Here is a 22264-nt window from a genome sequence, read left to right on the forward strand (position 1 = left end):
GATGCCCTGCAGCTTTGTGGGGAGGGAAGGCTGTGGGCACCGCTGCAATTCCCAAAACAGAGGGAAGGGGGCGCTGTCCGCCCTGGGGAATGGAGGCAGACACGGAAAGGAGACGCCAACATTTACTTTTTTCTCTTCTCTTCACACCCCTCACCCTCCACAGGGGGAAGGGTCTTTATCACACTGGGAGGTGGAGGGAACATTCTCACATTAAGAATAGCAACCTCCAGAACAAAATCTTACCCTTTGCGACAGCATGGGTGGACCTGAGGATATTAAGCCACGTGAAATAAGTCAGACAGGGAAAGGCAAATATCATGACTTCACTTCTATGTGGAATCTAAGGGATAAAATAAGCAAACAGACTCAGATACAGAGAACAGACTGATGGTCGTAAGAGGGGAGAGGGTTGGGGGCTGAGAGAAAAGGGTGAAGGGATTGAGACTACAGGTTGGGAGATAAATATCGTCACGGGGGTGTAACGTACAGCACAGGGAATGGAGCCAATAATACTGTAATAACTAATATGGTGTCAGGTGGGCACTGGGAGTACCAGGGGGCTCAGTTTGTGAATTACATGAATGTCACCTCAAGTTAGATCTCCAAATGCGGGCTGATCACGACAGGCGAGGGGAGACACTGCAGGGAAAAAGTTTAAACCTTATCCTCATCTCGCATGTGCGTGTGTTTTACACCGAAATGAATTCCGAAAATGAAGTTGTTCTGGGAGCTCTCGAATCCCCGAGAATAGACCTGCGGACCCAGGGCTACCTCCACGGCGATTCAAGAAAAACTGACTTAAGGGGAAACTCAACCTGAACAACCCCCATCCGTAAATGTGCCTACAAGCTCGAGCGCTATAATTTTGTGCCCAAACACTGTGCTGAGAAGCCTACTCAGTTTCTTTGGTCGCTATTGTGGGGGGAGGGGGGGTGTCGTTAAGCTCTTTATTTCCCAGCAAAAGGGGATAAAGAACCCGGGCGGCACTGAGGGCACACAGGGGCCTGGGCCTGGGCTGAGCTGCTGGAGAAGGCCAGTCCTTTCTCCCGCCTCCGCTGTCTCCTCAGCAAGACCAGGGTGGGACCGGGCTGCTGGGTGCCCTCCTCACTGGGCCTCAGCCCTGCTTCCAGCTCTAAGCCTGTGAGCACCCTCTTCTGAGACCTCGGCCTGGGCCGGGGTCCTTGACCTCTAAGAGGCAGCGGGAGGGGTGGAGGCAGACCCCGGGGGAGGGAGCTGCTGTGCGGGGCCTGACCCCTGTCACCGGGCCGCGCCCTGCCCTGGCTCTCCGGGGACGGGTGAGCCCAGCTAATGCCACCGTTCAGTCTGCAGGAGGAACGAACTCATAACTAGACCAGGCAAAGTCCACGGGTCCGAGTTTCAGTTTTCGGAGGATCGCAGCGGAGGCGGGACACGCCTCTCCACTGGAATCTGTCTGATTTCTCTGGGCCTCTGGGTGCGGCTCTCCCAAGGCAGCATTCACCCTCCCAAGCCCGGGCCTGGCCGCTCCCCGCCCGCGCCCACAGCTGTGGCTCCAGCCTCGGTCACCTGCTGCGCGGATGGAGGGAGCACCTGAGCCCCAGTGAGGAGGGCGCCCAGCAGCCGGTCAGGAGCCGGCAGACAGGTGAGTGTGCTGACCCGGCGCAGGACCAGGACAGGGTGTCCCGGGGGTTAAGAGACAAGGAGCGGGTGTGGACAGGTGGCACGGCCCGGACACTGTCTGTCGGAACCCCTCCCACTTGGGTTCATCCTCCGACCCCCTTGACACTCCTCGGAGGGCTGCGTGAGCCCCAGTGCGGCTGTGAGCAGGAGGGTGCGGGAGGGGCGCAGGTCCGCACTCAGGAGGCTGGGGCACCTGGACGCTTCTCACACCTGGTGCTTGTCTGCGTCTTGAGCCACATGGCGATGCAGGGGAAGAAGGTAGGACAATGGTCTCCATCCTGAGCAAGGAGCGGGGAGGTTCAGAAGGACCTGCCAGGGGCTCCGCTCACAGCAGGAAACCGTCACCTGAGTCAGAGGACCCTTTGCTTCCTCTCTAAACATGTCCTGTTAGCATGGGATACGCTGCACCTGTTTTTTAAGTTACACAGATATATAAGCTTCAAATTTGGTGAACTGACTTAATTCTCACTAGTTAATTACTGCAGTTCCTTGGCACTTTGAGAATTTAAGTTGTGAGGTATATATATATATTTTTTTTTTTAACTAGAAAACCTCATGCTGGGTGATGGTAGTTTGTAAGGGTCTGCGGTGTGGTGTTAATACTATGTGCTCAGACCTTGGGCTCAGAATTGTAGTCCACCGAATGGCTAAGCACAGACCACGCACCCCCGCCTCCTAACACCGGTGCTTCCTGGGAAAGTAAGTGAAAGGGGCTTTTCAGAACCTGGTGACACACCCGTTAGAGCCTCTCTCTGACAACACCGGAGTTTGCCATATTCAACATCCACGGCAGCTTCGGGAGATTCCTGGCCTCCATTCAAAAGGTAAAATAGAGATGTCAAAAGGCTGACCGCTAAAATGTTATGATTTAAAGTCACAATTTACCAGTAAGTCCAGTTGCAAAAAGTGTGCCAACAGCTTCCTGCGCGCGGTGGGCAGATGGTCCAGGCGGGTTTTCCCGGGCTGACAGCGGGGGCTGCAGGGCGGCCTGTGCTCTGTGGGAGGGTCAGCAGCACCCCAGCTGCCACCTACTGGATGCCCCTCCCCCGTGACTCCCAAAATGTCTGCGGACATTGCCCATCGACCTCGCAGCTCAAAACTGGCCCCTCCCCACCGAGAACCCTGGGCCAAGGCAGTTTCTCCAGCTCATACGGGGCACAGAGCTCTCTCCGGCACCAGGGAAGGGTAGATGCACTTCACAACTGTCTTCCAGAGCTTCGTTGATTTGGACAGTTCTTGCTGGAGTGCAGCTGTATTCCCCCCTCCCCCCCCAACACACACACACACACACACACAGACTGATAAGCTGGTTTGTGGCAAGTGTGGGTCTTTCCTCCTCAGTCACAGGACCAGCGAGGGTGCAGGGTGTGGCCTTCGCTCAGAACAAAGGTTCTGCTTATCTCAGGGCGGCAAGGAGGCCTCTGCAAGTTCCTCGGTCTGGGGGGGTGAGGGGGGCGGGGAGAGGGAGAGACACTGGGACCTTCCAGAGCGCACAGCCTCGTTTTCATGTAAATATTTTAGCTCTTTCGGATCTGGGCACTGAGACTGGGCGTACAGCAGGTTCCCTAGAGGTTTTGGTGAAAGTGAGCGTCGCTTTAAACCCAAGCAGAGTGAGAGTAAAACCAACTCCCAAAGCACCCGAGTCGCAGCCTCAGGCTCAGGTGGCTGTGATTCCCCGCCTTGTAGTCTCCGGACATGGGCTTCTGGCTGACAGCTCCGAGCAGGCTCTTCTGCTGGGAGTGAAGCGAGTCCTTCTTTCAATACGACACTCGGCACACCCTGTAGAGCAGGTCTTATATGCCTTTCATTCAGAAGTTCCCAGATTTCAAAACGGAAGCTGTGGCTCTTTGGGTCTCCGGAGCTTTCCAAGGTCCTGGCCGGGACGCACCGGCTGTGGCCTGCGCCCTGGCGTGTGGTTTACCCACCTCTGCCTGGCTCCTCCTTTTAGCCATCCCCGTGCCTTCAAGCCCACGCTGCAAGGCCGTCCAGGGCTGCTCCCTAGGTCCTCGCTGCGTGGAGCGCCATTTCCACGGCTCTTCCCTCCCTTTTCCAAGGCGGCCCTGCCTGGCTCCCTGGGCCCCAGCGATGGAGGCATTTGCAGGAGGGCCTGGAGGAGGACTGGAGAAATATTTGCCGCCTGCTCTAGAATTTCTGCATGCCCAGGTAGACGGAACTAAGGCGATTTTTAAAGTAAATATTACTGTCCCTTTAGCCCAGGAATGCGTTTCATTTCCATCAGGCCTGAACTCAGCTCAGAGGGCAGCACATGTGTCGGAATGGTCAATGACTGAGAAGGGAGCCCAGGTCATTTCACTGTTTGCGCGCGGAGGCATTGATGGTGATTCCTCATAGGACCACGGAACCGCGCCGGGAACCAGGGAACCACTCGGGTGGCAGCCTCACTGAGGTGCAGCAGCTGCTTTCTCTCCTGTCTGCTTCAGGGAGGATGGTGGACTTCCCGGGGTACAGCCTGCCAGGCGTGGCTGCCTCCTTCCTCTTCGTGCTGCTCACCATGAAGCATCCAGGTATGCCTCCTCCCCCTCCATGGAGCAGTCAGATAGGCCCCCCTCCCCCTCCATTGAGCAGTCAGATAGGCCCCCTCCCCCTCCATGGAGCAGTCAGATAGGCCCCCTCCCCCTCCATGGAGCAGTCAGGTGGGCCCCCCTCCCCCTCCATGGAGCAGTCAGGTAGGCCCCCCTCCCCCTCCATGGAGCAGTCAGATAGGCCCCCTCCCCCTCCATGGAGCAGTCAGGTAGGCCCCCCTCGCCCTCCATGGAGCAGTCAGATAGGCCCCCTCCCCCTCCATGGAGCAGTCAGATAGGCCCCCTCCCCCTCCATGGAGCAGTCAGGTAGGCCCCCCTCGCCCTCCTGTGCACCCAGGTGCAGAGTCCACAGCCCAAGGTCTAGGAAACTAGCAAGGGTGGGGTCCTGGGACCAAACATCTGGGTTCTAAGAGGGCCTCCACCTCCTGCCTTGGACAGCTGCTTGAGTACCTCCTGCCTCAGTTTCCTCAGTTTTATCGGCCACACAGCACTGAGAAAGGAGGCTGTGCGAGCAGTGAGTCAGCCCCCGGAGCATCTGGCCAGACCACTCCTCCTCCTCCTGCTCCTCTGGGATGCATTTGGGGCTAGAAAAACGCTTTGTAGCAAAAATCAAGTAGCGTGAAAACACCTGGAAATAAGGAACTAGGAGCGACTTCTAGTAAACGGGCTTGGAAAGCTCAGTAGCTGAATTTTGTTGTCAAAATATTGTCCTTTGGAAAAGGATTATGAAAATGCAGAGTCAGTGGGTGATGTCCGAGCCACAGGAAATGCAGTGGGCAAAGTGGGAAAAGCACCAGCTAGAGCATCAGAAGGCAGAGCTGCTTTGGGCTGCAGGGGACTATGTGGGGTGAGCTGGCCTTCACTCTGGACATGGCAGGTCCCTCACAGGGAAGCAGCCTCCAGGTGGGATGGCCACCTCTGGCTTCAGTGGATTCCATCAACAAGAAGGCAGGTGACCCACTTGGGTCCTGCAGCATTCTGTGAGGAGCCTCTACATGACACTGAGCCACTAAGCAAGGCCAGGCTCCTGCTAAGGGGGTGGGATCTGCACAAAGTCCCTGCAGCACAGAGACTGAGAAAGACAGCACATGTGGCATAGGACATTATTAAGCACTAGAGGCCTGGTGCACGAAATTCGTGCACGGGTGGGCTCCCTGGGCCTGAACTGCAATCAGGACTGATCAGGTCCCCAAAATCCCTGCCTCCTCCTTCCCTCACAGCCGAAGTGCTGCCACCTTGTGGCTCTCTGCCTCCTGCTGCCTCCTTCCCTCACCCTCAGTGCCCTGCGGCTGCCGCTTGTCATCGGCCATGGTCTGCACCACCCCCTGGTGGTCAGCACATATCATAGTGAGTGATCAAACTCCCAAGGGGACAATTTTCATATTAGCCTTTTATTATATACTCGAGGCCCGGTGCACAAAAATCTGTGCACTTGAGGGTAGGAGGTCCCTCAGCCTGGCCTGTGCCCTTTCGCAGTCTGGGACACCAGGGGTGACCACTTGCTGGCTTAGGCCTGCTCCCCGGGGGATTGGGCCTAAGATGGCAATCCGACATCCCTCTGGCAGCCCAGCAGCCCTCGGGGGATGTCCATTTGCCAGCGGGGAGCAGGCCTAAACTGCCGTCAGCCTGGCTTGTGGCTGAGCAGAGCTGCCCCCTTTGAGAGCGCACTGACAACCAGAGGGCAGCTCCTTCATTGAGCGTCTTCCCCCTGGTGGTCAGTGTGTGTCTAGTGACCAGTCATTCCCAGTTTTTCTGCTGTTAGGGTCAGTTTGCATATTACTCTTTTACTATATAGGATAGAGGCCTGGTGCATGAGAGGGGGCCGGCTGGTTTGTTCTGAAGGATGTCCCAGATCAGGTTGGGGGTCCCGCTTGGGTGCCTGGCCAGCCTGGGTGAGGGGCTGATGGCTGTTTGCAGCTGGTCACATCCGCTTCAGGGTGGGGATCCCCACTGGGGTGCCTGGCCAGCCTGGATGAGGGGCTGTTTGCAGCTGGTTACACCCCCTTCCGTGTGGGGGTCCCCACTGGGGTGCCTGACCAGTCTGGGTGAGTGGCTGAGGGCTGTTTTCAGGCTGGCAGGCGACTGAAGCTCCCAACCTTTCCTTTTTTTCTTTTTTTTAAATTCTGGGATATATTTACCTTCTATGGCTGTCACTGGAGCTGAGAGCCAGCTTTAGCTCTGAGGCCGGCTCAAGCTCTGAGGCCTCAGCTGCTGACAGCAGGTATCTGGGGTTTGTTTAGCTTCTATAATTGCACCATTGTTTCTTAGAGTGCAGCTCAGAGCTGGGCCGTGACAGGCGGGGAACCTTGGTTTCCTCCATCGCCGGGGCAACCAAGCCTCATGTTCGCTTCAGCTGCGTGGCTGCCGGCTGTCATCTTGGTTGGCAGTTAATTTGCATATCACCCTGATTAGCCAATGGGAAGCGTACCGGCGGTACGGTTAATTACCCATTTGTCTTTTATTAGATTAGATGGTAGGATAAGGAATAACACATGAAACTATTAACCTCCTCAATTTGCAGATAACAATGAAGGAGTCAAACATGACTCAACATTTGATTGGAAGGTTCAAACCCTAGACAAATCACTGCCCTTAATCCACCACAAATGTTCTTGTAAAAACTGCCTCCTAAAACAACCCCAGGGACTGGAGTCCTGCCTGCTCCACACCAAAAAAGAACACACACACACACACACACACACACACACACACACAGCAACAACCAAAACCTCAGTGTTTGACCCAGGATAAGTAAAACTCTGAAAAGTTGAAAAATCTATTCAATAAATGTATTACCTAAATTTTTAAGACAGTGATTACATTGTCAGTCACTTACAATATAAAGTGAAATTACGAAGTATAAATCACTATCCTATCTAATAATAGATAAACATGGTAATTAACCGTACCTTCATTACTATTGCCATTGGCTGATCAGTGTGATATGCAAATTAACCGCCAACAAAGATGGCGGCTAATTTGCATACTGAACGCAGGGCGGGACCCTGGGAGCCGCCATCCAGACCCCCGTCTTCGACCCCAGGAGCCGCTGGAAAGCCAGGTTGCAGGCAAGGCGCCCACCCCCCTCAGGACCCAGGAGCCACCTTGCCTGTGGCCCATGATAGTGATCATGATCGGAAAACTGGGCCGCAGGCAAGACAGCTCCCTGGGACCCAGGAGCCCATAGGTGAGGTCTGCAGGTGAAGCAGCAATCAAGCTATGAGGGGGAGGGTAGGGGGCAGACGGAACTACAGGAGCAGCTCTGGCCAGAGACTGAAGAATCCCACCAGAGTGAGGAGCAAAGACTGAAGGCTCCCGCCACAGCGAAGCCTGTGTCCAGAGCGAAGATGGAAGGCGATGGCCAGAGTGAAGGTCTGCATCCCGGGTGCCAGAGGAAAACTGGTGCTGGCAGCCAGAGGAAAGAAGGCCTATTGCAGGAATGTTTGTGCAATGGGCCTCTAGTAAATATAAAATAATTCAGTAATATGGTTCCCAGTTAAAAATGGATTTACACATTAACTTATATGAGAATGAAAACACCCCGGAAATGATGGCTGCAGTATTTTAAAGGTGAAGAAATTGAGATTCCAAATCTCAAATCTCACTGAAAATAATGGATTTGCCCCCAATCCACACAGCTGGCGATAGATTCGGCGCTGACTCACATTTGTGGGCTGTGTGTTATTTTCAGTACATGGAATTGTTCCTGAAACAGCCACGTGTGCAAACCTCCAGGCTGGGCTGCTCCAAACACTGAAACTGGAACCCGCCCTCCTCCAGGGGCCTCCATTTGGGTAGCGGGTCTCCCATAGCAAGCAAGTTAGCATCCAGTTGGCATTGCCTGGTTCCTCTTTTGCACTCTTTTGTAGAGGACTTCAGAGTGATTGGTCCTGCTCCTCGCATCCTGGCCAGGGTCGGGGAAGATGCCCTCCTCACTTGTCAGCTCTTCCCCGAGAGGAGCGCGGAGCACATGGAGGTGAGGTGGTACCGCTCAGAGCCCAGCACGCATGTGCTGTTTGCACACCGGGACGGAGCTGAGGTGAGCGAGATGCAGGCGGAGGAGTACCGGGGCCGAGTGGAGTGGGTAGAGCACGACCTGGCCAAGGGAAGCGTGGCTCTGAAGATGCACAATATCCAGCCATCCGACGACGGGCAATACTGGTGCCGTTTCCAAGAGGGGGACTACCATGGAGAGACCAGCCTGCTGCTCCAGGTGGCAGGTGAATATCCGGGGAAAGACACCAGGTCTCGGATCTCAGAGGGAGAAGTCTATTGATTTATGGGAAGTTCATGGCCAGTTAAAAAGCTCCCTTTAATCTTTGAGGCACTTCCCAATGCCCAGTCCTCCACCCTGATCCATCTGAGGGCAAATGGTCCCGAGGTCTCCGGAGCAGGCCCACATGGGCAATATCCCCAAACTGAACTGGTCTGGTTTTGACTATTCTTGACAGTTATTTTAAATCCCTGGCATGCGGTCGTTCGCAGTTTTGCGGAGGATGATTTGTGCCACACAGGCTGATGTGCAAGGGCAAGTTCATCTCTGAGTGAGTCTAGCTGACTGCTTAGCACCCATGTCTCAGTGGAACTGGTTGGTCTCTTCCCACCACCAATACGCAGGAACTGAGATGTGAACCCTTCTTTCTTTGTGTAATGTCTCCAATTAGAAGGCCAGTGATGGGGCCACAGCGGTTAAGAACTTGGTGCCTTTATGGAGATTATTATATACTGTGTCCCATGAGTCTGGGACTCACTGTGAATAGCAGGTTCTGTCTTCATAACGCTTCTGTAAAGCAAAGCAGGAAGGAGTCCAGAAGAAGGGGACCACGAAGAAAGGATCTGTCTTTAAGGAGAACAAATAACTGAAAATTAAACTGTCAGATGGTTTGCTGGCAGGAATAACTCCTCCACATGCTGAGGAGAAAACCAGGCAAATCCATTTACCTTATCGGCAAAATAGTATCTGGCTGTTTCCTAGCACACCCACCCACTTTTTCTCTTAAATACTCATAATGTTCGAGGTGGTTCAAGATGAATGCAAGAACTGCGTGTTTCTGAGCTGTGGAGGGTGCACATTACTAAGGTGTTTCACAGTCAGGGACACTTGAAAATAAGCTACACACTTTCCTAGGCTCTCGCTGAAGGAGTGGGTCTCCGTCACCCAGCGAGTGACAGACACTTACCGTGTAGGGAAAATGCAGTCCCCTTTGTTTGGGCTTGAGAATTGTGTTGAATAGAGAAAGAATTTCAACGCTGTGTAAAACTAGGATTTCACAAACACATTTCCCCATTGAATAGACTATTTAGATGTGGGAGCTCCTCATGGAGCATCCCATTTTACACACCCAGCTGCCTCAGAGCGTCCCAAGGTCACAGCCACAACAGAAAGAATGCGGAAGGTCCCCAGGGAGGTGATTTCAGACTTGTTATTAGTCTGTTTAAATTGGAGTCAAGTTATCATCCAAAATGTCAGACAAAGTGATACCATTGAAAAGGACATAATGTTATATTTTTATTTTCAAGTGTTCCTGATAGAGAGGCCTTGGTATGTGCCTCCCTCCCCCACCCCCCACACTCCACATCTCAGAAACACATGGATTCTTTCATCCATATTGAATCGCCTTGAACACAATAATATTAAGATGAAGAGAGGCAGAGGTTGTGGCTAGGGCAAGTTCATGAATAAATTATAACACATCTCTGTTTCCAGTACTAGAGACAACAGCCACAGTTCATATGTCTTTTCCTCTTATTCTCTGCCTAGATCCTTAGAAAAGTATTGCTTATTTGCAAAAATTTATAGATCCCGCCTGGGGAACAAGCACAGTGGATAGGAACTCCCACTGGGATGGATGGAAGACTTGGGAATGGTTTTTGCTCCCCAGACCCCTAGACGCCTACTCTCTCCTTCCAATGTCGCCCTGATCTCAGTCGCCATGATTTGTGACTGAATGCAGGGCTATGTCCTCTCCACAGGTCTGGGGCCCGCCCCGCACATCCACATGGAGGGATCCGTGGCAGGTGAGATCCAGCTTGTGTGCACTGCAGATGGCTGGTTCCCAGAGCCCCAGGTTCATTGGGAAGACTCCAGGGGAGAGAAACTGCTGACTCTCTCTGAGCATCACATCCCGCATGAAGATGGCTTGTTCCACGTGGAAGCCACGCTCGTGGTCAGGAACGCCTCCACAGAGACTGTGTCCTGCTCCATCCACAACCCTGTCCTCACCGAGGAGAAGGGCACAGTCTTCTCCATCCCAGGTCAGTGCTCTGCCCCCAGGACCAAGATGCTCAGATTAGCAGGAGAGGTTCTGGGAACTGCTGCAGAGCACTGGATATTTTTTAATCAAGAAAATTATCTAGCATTTAATAATTTGTATTGAAAGCTATAAAACATTTATGACTAAAATGTATACATTGTATTTTGAATGAATAGCTATTGCTAATGGTGTTTCAATTATTTCCAATTTCAAGATTTTATTACTCACAAGTATGCATGCCATTGTATAAGAAAAAAAATATATTCTTTCAGCTGAAATGTTTTCTTACGTGATATTGTACCAGTTACTTCTAGGAACTTGTCATATGAAGATAATCAAAGATGGAGACAATTATTTACACAATAGCATCCTAATTATAGCCTTACTGGTAAATAGCAATAAAAACAATGGCCCAATGAAATTACATTATAGCATCAATGAAAAATAATAATGGTTGAAATTTTAATGGTTGAAAAAACTCTTCATTATGGACTATTTAATGGTAAAGATTACATCTGTCTATTATATATCTATCTATATAGTAAATAGGCATTTCCAATCCTGTAAAGATTTTTGAGCTTTTGGGATGCCATACATATTTAGACATAAGGATATAAAGACAGAGCTATTCTTATTATAGATGAATACAGAAAAAATTGAAGTAGATGCCATATGTTAATATTAACATGGGACACACTATGTTTTATCTCTCAGTTTGGAATTATAGGTGATAATTGTCTAGGTCCATATACGTTATACTTTCCATGCATTTATAAAAAGGGTATGCATTATGAGGTGGTAGAACTGAGAGCGTTTTTATTGTTCAGAGGAAAGGAAAAGCAGCTGAACCATGAGGAAAGAATCAATATTTTTTCTATGGTTAATTTATTTTTTATGAATCTGGATTTCCAATAAAATGTAGGACTTGCTTTTTATTTTTGTGAGATATTTTAACTCCTTTTTCTTAGAAAAAATTGCTTACTTAACATGTTGTTCTTGTTCTTTTTTCCAGAGAAACTCCAAACTGAGCTGGGTAAGTAGCCGCACGCCCATGGGTGTGGATGAGGCCCTGGGCTGCCTGGAGGGAGCCGGGAGCCCTGGGCCTAGCAGGCCCCAAGACACCGCGTGATCCCCAGGCGAAGCTCCGCCCCCTGGCTCCCCTGTGCCACAGTTTGCACCTGCCCCTTGCCCAGGGCGCTCCTAACCTCATTACCACACGACTTGCTTTCCCAGGTGCAGCCTGGGACCCTGTGCTGCCTGGGCTGATAATTCTCCATTTTTGTCTGTTTTGTGTTTTTCTTTTTCACTTAATGGTTGGACTGCAGGTATTTTACTGTGCCTAAGATAAGTGTTTTAAAAATAGCCAATTGATATTTGAATGTATCTCGCTTTCTCCTTTACCTCGTTTTTGTCTTCCTCCTTTTTGTGACCTCTTCTCCCAGCCCATGACCACAGCCTGCACCTGCCCAAATGCATATGAACTTGTGTCACTCATCTCTGCCATCCACACCCTGCTCTCCGTCACCTGTTACAGGAGTGTGTGTGTGTGTGTGTGTGTGTGTGTGAGAGAGAGTGTGTGTGTGTGTGAGTGTGTGTGTGTGTGAGTGTGTGTGTGTGTGTGAGAGAGAGTGTGTGTGTGAGTGTGTGTGTGAGTGTGTGTGTGTGAGTGTGTGTGTGAGAGTGTGTGTGTGTGAGTGTGTGTGTGTGAGTGTGTGTGTGTGTGTGTGTGTGTGAGAGTGTGTGTGTGTGAGTGTGTGTGTGTGTCTGCACGCCCGCCTGTGTGCACATCAGGTGAGCATAAGCACACTTCTGTGCCCATGTAGGAGTTTCTAGGAACATCAGGGTGGCAAACACTCCCCAACATTTCCCAGAGTTTAGTGTGACACTTTGGACCCCAGTGGGCCATAGAGATAAAGGAAAGGGCCTCAGGAAGTTCAAAGGTAACTCCACAAGCTGAGGAGAACTGCACACCTGTGTGCCTCACCTTCCAAGTTGGATCCCTTTCTGTCCGGGGCAGCATCTGCTCCCGATCAGACAGAAACCTTCCCCAGCAGCGCTTGTCAGTTACAGATCAGAAAGCCAAGCCGGTGTTGGGCAGGTTGGCGCTTGTCTCTGTCCTTCAGGAAGGTGTTAGGTGAAGTGTCATCCTCTGAGTTATGGGGACCCAGCACGGAGTACAGCCTGAGGCTGTGCGGTTCCTGAGTTGTGCTGGCCTCTGGGACGCACTGAAACCAGAAGAGAGCCCAGCTTCCCCAGACTCGGAGGCTGGGCCCTCCAGTGCCTGGAGTGAGCTGCCGAGGAGGCAGGAGCATCAAGCCGCCTCTTATTTTCCTCAGGAATTAGGGCTCCGAGGCAAAGGAGGGTTGGCAGACCGAGCTCTCTCTGGAAGTCCCGAGACAGGAACCCCAGCTCCCGCTCTGGCTAATAATGTTGTTGGTTTATAAAAGTAATGACTAGTTCTTCGAAATATTAATTATATGCTGGGCACTATGCTAAGTGCTTTACAGGAATTTTTTCCTTATGTTATTTATAATGGTTAATAGAATTATCCTTATTTTACAGTTGGGGAATAATCTTAGAGACATATGTGGTTTGCTAAAAACCATGAATAAATTGTGATGTTTGCTTTCTAACCTATGTCTAACTTATGGGTGCAAGTTCTTAATCTTTTATGTGTGATTTAAGTAAAGCGTTGGTCCCTATTTTTCTCAACTTTAAAATGAACATGTTGAATTTAATCTCTAAAGTGTCAGCTTATAAGAGTGTTGATATGATATGATAACATATGTAGTATAGCCCTGGCTGGTATTCTCAATGGTTAGAGTGTCAGCCTAAGGACCAAAGGGCTGTGGTTTGATTCCTGGTCAAGGGCATGTAACTAGATAGCAGATTTGCTACCCACCCCTGGTTAGGGCCTGTGTAGAAGGCAACCAGTTGATCTCTCACATTGCTACTTCTCTCCTCTCTCCCTCTTCCTCTTCCCTCTCTTTCACATTCTGAAAATCAATGGAAAAAATATCCTCAGGTGGGGAATAAAAGGAAACAAATCATATATAGTATAGTATAATATAATTGAGCATATCGGGGAATGAGATAGCCCCTTAACTGGATATGCTGACTGAATGAGGATTTATGTTATCATGATGAGATGGTCAGGTTTCAGGGAATGAGTGTGTAAGTTGGTGGGCTTCACACTCCAGAAAGGTTTTAATTTTTCAGTGAATATTCCGAAGGCATTTCAGGAGCATGCGTCCAATTCTCAAAACTAAAACAAAACAGGAAGTGTGAGCATGGATTGGGGGTGGGGTGCTGTGCACACAGCTGTATGGGAAGGGTGTGTAGAGCTGTCCTCAAGTTCTTTCCCTGGTGGAGCATCAGTTCCTGACAGGCCTGGAGGGCTCCGCGGGACTTTAAACTCGATTTTCACTTGGATTCTGGAAGGACAGGAGTTTCATGTATCTATAACACACCTGATTCCAAACTTACATTATGCTTTCTTCAGTTTCCATTAACATCAGTTTTAGCTCTTAATTAACCGGTGCCTGGCAGGGTGATCCAGTTTGACATGCACCACGGGCCATGCACCGGGGAAATCCTCAGATGGTAGCAGAGATGAGGAAATGGTCGGTTTTACTGAGTAATTTACTGTCAGACACACAGGTGGAGGAATAGCAGCAAGCTAATCCCTACATCATTTTTTCATTATAAAAATTGAAATCATAGTTGGTATACAATCTTATCCTGGTTATATTAGTTTCCAGTGTACAGTATAGTGATTCAACATTTATATACCTTACACTTGTGATCACCCCACTAATTCTAGTAATTATTTGTTTACTTTTTGACTCTTGCATTTGTTTTTAGCCTTTAACAGATACACACGGAATGGATACATATTTTATATTTCAACAGATACATACTGTTTTAGGCAAAATTGAAGGGCCAACCAAACAAAATGCTGGAAATAAGTGGGAATTTAATTTTAGCTAGAACAGAAGGAAATAATCTGAAAATTAGAACTGTGTCAACAGTGATTTTTCTCGCTCGAAAAGTACCTAGCAGATTTTGAATAATTACATAATGAGAATATTTTTGCCTTTGTTGAGCCCCATTCAGATGATATGCAAATCTATGCCTGTCTTTCTAATATAAATGATCACAACATATGTGGAAGCTTTCTGACCATTTGATAGGAAAGGATGACTCTCCATTTAGAATAGAGCAAAGCTGGCGTGGCCAGGGCCGGGGAGCTGGAGGTGTGACAGCTCAGAGCCAGGAGAGCCGTCCAGGGACCCTCCATTCTCCAAGATCAGACTCCGCCTGTGGCTTCATCTTCCTGTTGCATTCTGTATTTGCCAACCTCCCCCATTCTTGATCTTATTTTTCTCAAAATCATCTGGGGACATTGAACTCGGTGTGTTTAGAGCCCCACACATGTGCACCTTGGACAACTGAAATATGATGGCTGGATCTGACTTCTAAGGTTTAATGAAATTGAACTGGGAGAAGGTTTCTTCACATTTGATTACTACAATCCACCTGAAACTACCTTCCATGCCCCCCTCGTCAAGGCGGAGGGTGGGGTTTGCTCCAGTGCCGTCAGCCTCAGGCTGCGTGCCTCCACTCACACTGATGGCCATCCAAGAGCTTTGCACCTATTATTTTGTTGACTCCAGAACAACCTCATGAGTTTGTAGGGATATATTTGTTTTATAGTTTAAGAAACTGAGGCATACACCGATTAAGAGTTGTTAATGTCATGCAAATTTGAAAGGATAAGGTATTAATTGTATTCTAGAAGTTTTAATTGCAAAATGATCTTATTGGCTGTAACCTGAATACAATTGTAGTTAGGGGCAAGTGAGGGCTTCGTTAGTGAATTTTTCAGACTGACATACATGATGGGATGGTTCGGCCTTGAGAAGGACAACCTCTATCCTGATCACACCAAACACCCTCCTCTCCAAAGGGTGACCTTTAGCTTCGAGCTCCCCTGGGGTGCTGGTGGGACCTAAACCCCACTTGAGATGTTCTTGCCGATGACAGTTATTTTTGCTCCATTTTGAGTCTTTTGTTGTGTGTTTTTTTTTCCTGTTGTATTTAATAGCTTCCTTAAAAGTGATTGGACCTTCCCAGCCCCTTCTTGTCAGAGTGGGAGAAGACATACAGTTAACCTGTTGCCTGTCCCCCGAGGCCAATGCACAGAGTATGGAGGTGAGGTGGGTCCGAGCCCACCGTTACCCTGCTGTTTATGTGTATATGGATGGGGACCACGTGTCTGCAGAGCAGATGGCAGAATATAGAGGGAGGACAGTGCTGGTGACTGACGCCATCAGCGAGGGGAGGCTGACCCTGCAGATACACGATGCCAGGACTTCAGACGATGGGCAGTACCGGTGCCTTTTTGAAAAAGACGGTGTCTACCAGGAGAACACCTTGGATGTGAAGATAGTAGGTAAGGGTTCTAGATAGATGTTTGGTTCCTACTGCTTTAACATGGTAGTTCTGGGAAATTTCCCCGGCATCTGAAATTTTCTTAATGTCATTCACTCATCAAATTCATAATGAACCCTTTGATGTGCAGTAACTGCCATAGATACTTAAAGTCCACAAACTCAAATGGACCAGATTTAATTCCTTGGCTACAGAATTTGTACCCTTCTTAGGATCTCCATAAAGTGACCATCCATTTAGTGAAATGTGAGAATTTTTTGCCATAATTTTACACAGCCTACTATTCACAGAGTGTTATTAAAATTTTGTTTTTGTGTTTTTACTGGGAAGTGTAATGATTCAAAGATTAAACTAGATCCACATATAAACAAAAATAGTAAATACTGACAGAATTGGCAGGCTGGAGGAGGAAAGAGAAAATTGTTGCCTGCCTCATAATTTGCCACTGTCTATACCTGTGAATGAAATGGATTTTCCAAAGCTAGAAAATGCCATGGAAGACATAGGCCAACATCTTGGATGCTGTACGTGGTTCTCCCTTTGATTTTGTGTCTAAATTAATAAACACATTTAGGGAATATCCACAGGAGTACATGTGGAGAAGTTGAATGGCCTCCATCACTTTCTGCCACTGGACATACAGAAAGGGTGCCCCCCCCCAAAATGTGTACACACTTGAAGAGGTGACAGCTCAATTTTGAAAATGAATGTATTTTAACAAACACTACCTTTATAACTCTTCAAAGTGTGTGTATACATTTTTGGAGGCACTCTATAAGATTTTGATCTTGGAAACTATATTCTCTTGCTTATTGACTCACTTCCTGGTCATGTGCTTTATGCCCTGGTCAAAATAACTTTGTTGTCAGGTAGAGAAGAAAAAAGATTGGATTTGAAATTTATTGCATCCTTTAATAAGTCCTAGGATAATTTTAGAAATACAAAAAAATAAAATAAATAAGCCAACAAAATGAAACAAAAGCAAACCACTCCGGGCAGTCTCACCCTCAGTGGAGGATAATTCCCCCGGAAGCTTTGCCCTGCCCACTCAGTCTCCCGTCCCCTCGGTGATCTCACTGCTCCTATTGCCACTTGCAGAGACTGAGGTTTTGTGTCCTGGTCCCTACTCCCCAGGTCTGGGCTCTTCCCCGCGGATCACCATGGAGGGCCTGGCGGACGGAGAAATGCGGCTGATGTGCTCTTCGGAAGGGTGGTTCCCACAGCCCCGCGTGCAGTGGAGGGACCTGGAAGGGAGGACAGTGCCCTCCTTTTCCGAGGTGCTGGCTCAAGGCAGCGATGGGCTGTTCCGCGTGGAGGCGTTCCTTCAGGTCACAAACAGCTCTGCTGGGAACGTGACCTGCTCCATCGGCAACCCCCTTCTCGGCGAGGAGCAAATGACAACGTTTTTTCTCTCAGGTGGGCGATCCAGCTGATCCTCGCAGCCGTGGGAATGAATATGAGGCCCCCCAGAGGTTCTGTTTTGCTCACGGTGGATTTTCTTCTGGATTAGAAACTAATTTTCCTTAACACCATCTTCCTGGCTGTGGCCTGGCCACTTTATCCTCCCCGCTCACTTTCCACCTTGCTGTCCACGGATCGTGGTGATGTAGCCGGAAAAGGGAGGGGAGAAATGTGTGTGTGAGTGAATGTGTGCATGTGTATGTGGGGTGTGTGAGTGTACGTATGTGTGTGGGTGAGTGTGTATGTTTGTGTGTGAGTGTGTGCTTGTGTGAGGATGTGTGTGTGCATGTGAGATGTGTGTATGCATGTGACTGTGTGAGTGTGTGTGACCGTGAGTATGTGTTTGTGTGCATGTGTGTGTGAACATGTGTTTGGGGGTGAGTGTGAATGTGTACATGTGTGTGAGTGTGTGCACTATGTGAGTGTGTGTGTGTGTGTGTGTGTGTGTGTGTCTGTGAGGAGCAGACAATAGCCTAAACTTCACTAAACTTCTGCTTCTTCAGGGTGGGGAGGAGCAACCGACTTCCTCCCTCAGGTCCAGTCCCACCTCCTCTCCAGCTCAGGAGTTGGTCAGATACAGTTGAAATTTGCCCAGTTTTATGATTTAACTAGGGGAACTGTGGGCCGTGAGGCTGCGGTGAGCACATAGGTGGATCTCCGCCCATCCTCCGTGCCCCTGCCCAGCCCTTCCTGCTGTGGCCCCCATACCCTGTCTGCTGGCAGCCCTGCTCCCTCCACCATCACTTCACACACTGACAGCACTGGCCCTGTTCACATCCGCTGCTGGCACCAGCCCCAATTGCTCCACGCTGTCAGCGGGTGCGAGTGGGGCCAGCACCATCAGCCGGTATGAGCGGTGGCTGCTGTCCCAGTCGCCCCTCAGGAGCAGTGGGGAGGTGGAGAAGCCCTCGGGGCAATCAGGGCTGGCAGCTGCTGCTCGCACCTGCTGACGACACCAAGTGGTTGGTGCCCGCGTCAGGCACCATCAGCGGGTGCTAGCAGCGGCTCTGTCGCCAGAAGAAGGCGCAAGTAGAGCCGGCACTGGCAATGGGTGTGAGTGGGGCCGGCATTGGCAGTGGGTGAAGGCACTGGTGGAACTGTGGCATGAAGGAGCAAATAATTTTCAGTAACCACCAGAGGCTCGCCGCAATGACAACAACCAGCGCCCTGCCTTGGTCTGGTGCCCCTGCTCACCTGCTCCACCCATCCCACTACAGCCAATGCCCACCATGTTCTGCCCTCACCCCCTGGTGGTCAGCGCATGTCACAGCAATCGGTTGTTCAATTGTTTAGTTGTTCCACTGTTCGGTTTATTTGCATATTAGGGTTTTATATACTAGTATATTGATAGATGGGATTTTTGGTTTAATTTTAGACTCCAGTATGACTTTTTCATGGAAGATACTGTCTCTCTTGGGACTGCTTCTCCTGGGACTGCCTGTTGTGGTGGCTGTCGGCCGGATCTGGATGAAGAGCTTTAGTAAAGGTGCGTGAGGCAAACAGACTGTGGGCACACTGGGCAGCGGGAACCTTCTCTCTTCAGGAGGCGCCTATGGCAGTCATTCTCCGAACAGTCAGTAACTGATGAAACATGAGACTCCATGACGTACATTCATGCACTCGGATCAGTGCTGAATGAGGTGATATAGAAGTGATATAGAAGCAAAAGGATGTAAAGACAATCATCTGTGGCTATGGACATTCCCAAGTGCTCTCGTTAGGGGAGAGGAAGAAAAAGGTGGAAAAGCCAGCCTGGCTTTCCGGGCTGTGAGCATCTCACTGAGTCTTTCACAATGTGGTGACTTGCTTATTGGTGATGAAAGACTTCTCATGTATTGAGATGCTATTCTATGTGCCCTGGAAAGTTCTTCCACTTTAAATTTCTTATGTCACTGTAACATTTGCTTGCCTGTTTGGATGTTAATTTCACAAAATTAATATTTTTAATGCTTCCATAATATTGCTTACTATCAGATTGGAATTTCTTCCTCTACAGTGAATGAGACACTGGATCCAAATACAGCTCACCCAGAACTGACCCCTTCAAGGGAAGCAAGCATGGGACAGTCATGCAACCAGACATCCCACAGGGACTTGACAGCGTACCCCATGCTCCAGGCCAGGAGGAGAGGTGGCACTGGGAGGCGAACGCTGAGGACAGGATGGGATGGGTCCTAGCTATTGACAAGGACAATGCTGGAGGGAGTCATCTCTGTGTCACCTGAAAATGAGTTCGGGCAGTGTGTGCTATGGACACGAGTCCTGAGCAATGCCCTCTTCTCATGTGTTCTCTCCCTGAAGATGGCCCAGGAGGAGTCATACTCTCCCTTAAATGTGCCTGTGGACACCTCTTCTTTTATAACACGACCAAGTGCCCTATGGTCACCTTCCCCCATTTTATTCTCCGAAACTCTACACCTGCTCTTCATTCTTTGGCCCCTAATGTAGGTTCTCCTGGCACAGTTCCCTTGGACTTTGGAAACCAAAATTAGCTTCCAAGCACCAGCTTGTTTCTTTTTTTACCTTCAAGTGGGACTCACAAGACCATCAGGTACCAGATCTAAAGTGCTGTAATCTCTGGCTTCAAATCTGATTTGGTGACTGCTCCCTTCAGAGACATAACCATCTCAAGTCCTCTGATATCCTGCCTACTGATCACAATCTGATATCTGGTGACCAAAGACCCTTAGAAAGTCCAATAGGGAATGCAATTTAGCCTAGAGAAGGACATGCAGGAAATGGTCAAGTATTTTATTGGTTTCTTTAAGAAGATGACAATTTGCCGAACCGGTTTGGCTCAGTGGATAGAGCGTCGGCCTGCAGACTCAAGGGTCCCAGGTTTGATTCCGGTCAAGGGCATGTACCTTGGTTGCGGGCACATCCCCAGTGGGGGGCGTGCAGGAGGCAGCTGATCGATCTCTCTCATCCGATGTTTCTAACTCTCTGTCCCTCTTCCTTCTTCTCTGTGAAAAATCAATAAAATATATTTAAAAAAAATATGTTAAAAAAAAAGAAGATGACAATTAATTATCCAAGTAGGGCTGAGAAATTATAAATACAGTTTAAAAAGAGTAAAAGAAAATACAGCTGAATATACAGAGAAAACCTATTGCTAAGATATAATCTAGAAAATCATGCAAAATGTGGAATCCCAGACTTTTTCAGAAAATTAATAGAAAATGTGGAGTGGAGACAATTTTCAGAAATTCTAGTCCAAGAGAACATGTAATTATGTATCATGTATATGAAATGTCAATTTTGTTTTTAGAGAAAAATGAAACAGTTTAAAAATCAATAATTATGAAATAAATAAACATAAGCAATAAATGTAACAGAGTAAAAATATGTTAAAATCATAATAAATTAAAGAAGAGAAGTTACATGAGGAAGAAGAAATAATGTGAAAAAAATGTCTTGGAAAAAGTCTTAACATCTTCTGAGGTGAGAATGGGGAAAACCTGCAAACGACACTGCTGCTTCCCAGGTTGGCAATCATCATAGAGTTTTGTTGTTCTGTGAAGGTCATTCATCTACAGCAGCGGTTCTCAACCTGTGGGTCGAGACCCCTTTGGGGGTCAAACGACCCTTTCACAGGGGTCGCCTAAGACCATTGGAAAACACATATATAATTACGTATTGTTTTTTTGATTAATTACTATGCTTTAATTATGTTCAATTTGTAACAATGAAAATACATCCTGCATTTCAGATATTTACATTACGATTCATAACAGTAGCAAAATTACAGTTATGAAGTAGCAACGAAAATAATTTTATGGTTGGGGGTCACCACAACATGAGGAACTGTATTAAAGGGTCTCGGCATTAGGAAGGTTGAGAACCACTGATCTACAGCATTCTGGAGTTTCTTTCCAGTCATGATATTCTTTTTCTGTTTAAACTCATAACTTTGTGTTTGAAACTATGTTAATTCTTCCACAATTATGGACACATTTATTTTATTTAGTTCTTAAAATTTTTAAATTGAGGTATGTGGAGAGCGGCTACAGCGTTTGGACAGGTTCAAGCCTGGGACTAATGAGAGGGAACGATCCTCTCATGGCAAAGCCACGTGCAAGTCCCAGAACAATTATAGCCAAAGGCTATAGTTGTAAGCTTGACCTTTTGGTCCGAGCCTGTGGTCCCATATGGCTAAGTGATATGAGCTGTGGGAGGTGCAGCAAGTAAACAAAGCTTGATCAGGCACATAATTGAGTAGATTCGAAACCCGCAAGAGCATTGTAAACATCTTGACCACGCCCTTACTTTGTCTCGTGGAATCTGGCTATAAAATAAAGACTTGGCTTACAGGCTGTGGCGTTGTCTCTCCATCAGAGAGGGCAGTGTCCCACCTAGACTAAGCTTTATTCTCTTGGCCATGCCAGCTCAGCACAGAGGTAAAATGCGCATAATATAAGGTTTATCATTTTGACCATTTTAAAGTACACAATTCAGTGATATTTATACTTTCGTAATATCATGCAGCCATCATCATTATCTATTTCCAGAATATTTTCATTATTCTAAAATGAAACTCCATACCCATAAGCAGGCACAACACATTTTTCCTTCTCCCGAGCCCCAGGTAACTGCTAACATACTTGGTCCTGATGTAATCACATATTCTCAATCTATACCAATAAAAGGGTAATATGCTAATTAGACTGGGAATCTTCTGGATAACCTTCTGGACGTCTTTCCAGACAAAGCCATGATGGTGAGGCCGAGGCAGAGATGGTTTGGGGCGATCAGGCTGGCAGGAGAGAGCAGTTAGGGGGATCAGGCTGGCAGGGGAGAGCAGATAGGGTGATCAGGCCAGCAGTCAGGTGAGCGCTTAGAAGCCAGTGCTTCTGGATTGTGAGATTGGGATCGGGCCTAAACCGGCAATCAGAC

The 22264-nt window shown here is 48.6% G+C and overlaps 1 protein-coding gene across 2 annotated transcripts; it reads left to right on the forward strand.

Moving 5' to 3' along the window:
* Positions 1-1555: 1555 nt before the first annotated feature.
* Positions 1556-21982, forward strand: BTNL2 (butyrophilin like 2). 2 transcript variants are annotated; one of them, XM_070418820.1, is made up of 9 exons: positions 1556-1621; positions 4012-4184; positions 8072-8422; positions 10176-10457; positions 11469-11489; positions 15564-15911; positions 17045-17326; positions 18747-18857; positions 19368-21982. In XM_070418820.1, exons 2-9 carry the CDS (start codon positions 4106-4108, stop codon positions 19547-19549), a joined length of 1656 nt encoding a protein of 551 aa, XP_070274921.1. In that variant the 5' UTR covers positions 1556-1621; positions 4012-4105; the 3' UTR covers positions 19550-21982. The 2 variants fall into 2 exon arrangements, with proteins under 2 accessions (XP_070274921.1, XP_070274922.1); XM_070418821.1 differs by having other exon boundaries at positions 1565-1621; positions 4101-4184.
* Positions 21983-22264: the final 282 nt, after the last annotated feature.

The sequence above is a fragment of the Myotis yumanensis genome, unplaced genomic scaffold, assembly GCF_028538775.1.
Source record: "Myotis yumanensis isolate MYYU_CA2020_CCGP unplaced genomic scaffold, mMyoYum1.0.hap1 SCAF_6, whole genome shotgun sequence".
In the NCBI taxonomy this organism is placed as follows: domain Eukaryota; kingdom Metazoa; phylum Chordata; class Mammalia; order Chiroptera; family Vespertilionidae; genus Myotis; species Myotis yumanensis.